The sequence below is a fragment of the Ricinus communis genome, chromosome 10 (assembly GCF_019578655.1).
Source record: "Ricinus communis isolate WT05 ecotype wild-type chromosome 10, ASM1957865v1, whole genome shotgun sequence".
Lineage (NCBI taxonomy): Eukaryota > Viridiplantae > Streptophyta > Magnoliopsida > Malpighiales > Euphorbiaceae > Ricinus > Ricinus communis.
Window position 1 is genome coordinate 3,214,233 of NC_063265.1, and position 2,879 is coordinate 3,217,111.

The 2,879-nt window shown below is 32.2% G+C and overlaps 1 protein-coding gene across 1 annotated transcript; it reads left to right on the forward strand.

Moving 5' to 3' along the window:
- The first annotated feature begins 991 nt into the window (after positions 1–991).
- LOC8264753 lies at positions 992–2,089 on the forward strand. The gene has a single exon (XM_002524969.4). The coding sequence runs from the start codon at positions 1,540–1,542 to the stop codon at positions 1,981–1,983; it is 444 nt and encodes a 147-aa protein (XP_002525015.1). The 5' UTR covers positions 992–1,539; the 3' UTR covers positions 1,984–2,089.
- The last annotated feature ends 790 nt before the right edge of the window (positions 2,090–2,879 follow it).

A 2,879-nucleotide genomic window follows, 5' to 3' on the forward strand; every position in this document is an offset into this window, starting at 1 on the left:
TTATTTTAAATAATTTTAAACTATCTACTATCAATAAAATTAAGGACCTTTCATCACTAAAGCATCATAAAAGAGTCAATACGTCTTTATAGGCTCTTGCCCCTAAAGTTAGCAATGGATAACAATTGTTAACAATTTTTGTAGATATTTTTATAATTACTTTATATTTTTGTGATATTTATGAAAGAAATTTAAGAAAAAATAGTTCTAAATTTGCGACAAATAATTCTTTTCATTATTTCGGTACAAATTATAGTGTTGATTCTTGCAACAGATTAGTGATAGATTGTTTGTTGCTAATTAGCAATGGATAACTCTTTCATCACTAAAATTGGGCAGGCGATAGGCTTTAAATTTAGAGATAGACATTTATATTGCTAACAAACTACAAGTGTATTTCCATTGCTAAATAGCAACGGAATATGTGTTTTTAGCTAATTAGAATTGGATTAATGATAATAGTAGGGATGACAATTTGTACCCTACCCGTGGACACTCACCCGAATTCTACCCGGTCAAACTAGGTAATATCTGAATTGATTGGATAATGGGTACGGATAACCCATACCTGAAAAAATGGTATTGGGTATGGATAGGATACGGTTGCTATTGAGGGCAATTTGAGTTTCTCATTTTGAAGGCTAACATCTTCCAAGTTAAAAGCAAACGAATTACAGGCCAACTAATCACCAAATTAGGTTCAACTCAGGATACATCCGCCACGGCGTTGCTTTTTTACATTTGAAAAAGATCCATAATACCAAAACTATAAAATTCAATGGATTAGCCACTACATCTAAGTAACATATTCATGTCTTGAAATATAGCTATTTAACCACTGTATAATCATGAATTTAGCAAGTCATTCTTCTTTTCAATTAATATAAATGAAAGAGAAATACAAATTTAAAATCTTATTTAAATTAAAATTTATACATTTATTATCATCTTAAATATATTATAATTTAATTTTCGCGTTTCGGGAATGTACTAAAAGCATGTATATATAGTATATATGGCTAAACTAAACATATCATCCAAACTAATACCCTATCCTCTACCAATGCATTTGCTTTTCGCAAATTGGACATTTGATTTTAATTAAGCTTTTAGGGTACACTTCTACAATGAATTTAGCAAGAGGCCAGCTGATCATCACTGTATGGTATGAGAACCTAATCTTCCAAGACAGGAATATGGGGTACCACCCCCTACTTTTCCCTTATTTTTTATGCTTAAATTAAAAAAAAAAAAAAAAAAACATTATATAAATCTCAATTACAAAAGCAAATCCATTTTTCAACTACCCTTTCCTTACTCTTTCATATACTTGTCAATTAGCATATAAACAGTGCTAATTATGAAAAATCATTACACATGATAAAACTCTACGTCCCCCACTAATTAACTCCACCACTTTCTCATTCACCTCTCTCCACATACCTTTGCTTGCAATTTAAGCCTTTCATATCAGTATATAACCCAAAAAAACTCATTCAGTGCGAAATTGTAACCCTCTCTTCCTCAGCAAATTAAAGAATGACCTCAGTTTGCATATCAAACTGTGTCAATGATGCACGTGACCCTCGTGTGCCGGTTCGCGCCACCTACGTTAACCTCTACAAGTGGCCGGAATCTGATGCAGAGTTCATAAAATCCGTCCGCCGTGTAGGGCAGGGTTTGCATGGTCATTATGGGCAACCTAGGGTGGTGGACAGTATCTCCTGCAGGCAGATGTATCTTAGGAGCTACACGTTCTCGAGGAAAGAGAGTGTGCCGGAGAGGACGAAGAAGTGCATTGGTAGAGTGAAAGAGAAGGTGGCTAATCATGGAAAGAAGATAAAGGAAAAGGGTGGTAGGAGAAGGAATAAGTGTTTGGTTTTCAGGAAAGTGAAAGAATTTTCCTGCAATGCCTTGTTTAGGATCTTTCACAGGTTGTTGTCTTGTGGTGCTAGTGTAGATGTTGTTGATCATAATGATTAAGTTTGCATTCACTTCTCAGATTTTTCATTTTTTTCAAAATCTTTTTCTTTTAATGGGTCGTCATATTATATTTATGTTTCTTAAGGTATGAAATTTTTTTTCTTTATTGATGTATAAATATATGGTTATTTGATGAATTTTGTGAAGATATAAGGGGTTCTAATTAGAAGAAAAAAAATTAATGCAGAAGGGGTTTGTATATTTGCATAATTTTTGTCCGACCAATTATCTAACTTGGAATTTTTTCTGTTTTTGTACTAATTACAATTACAAATCAAGCTGTTTTTGTGTGGATTAAAAAATGAATCAAAATTATAAAAAGAAAATGGGATGACTTGGGCAAACTTTTTTGATTATCAGGCAAAGAAAATAATGAGAATTTTCCTTCCCTTTCTCTGTCTATATATGCACTACTAATGCTATCTTTTGGTAGCTACAGCTACATGAGCATGTGACCGTTGCAATCGGTGGTTCAGCTAATTTTCCCCAGCCTTTTTAAAACTTTTTTGACCAAAAGAAGAATGATAGTTCGGAGTTAACATGGTTAAGAAAGGTTAAGGGACACAACATCTGTCAGTACCAACATATATGTCTTATGTTCCAACAAATCAATTTTAGAATTATCCCATCCTCCTAGGAATGGACAAATGTGGCCAGCTAGCTCTGTCTTTTAAGTTTTAACATTTATTTTAATATAGCTAATTTCTTTTGATTTGGTGAATTTATGTGAAGTTCTGATGCCTATTTTTAAAATAGATTCATAGATAAAATTAATTATAACGGTATTTATGTATTTACATACGAATATTTTTTTATGGGTTTCAGAAATCTCGAATTTTATGCTATATTTTTGTCATAAAATCTATTATTTTTCTTCTTCTTTTTTTTTTCTCGAC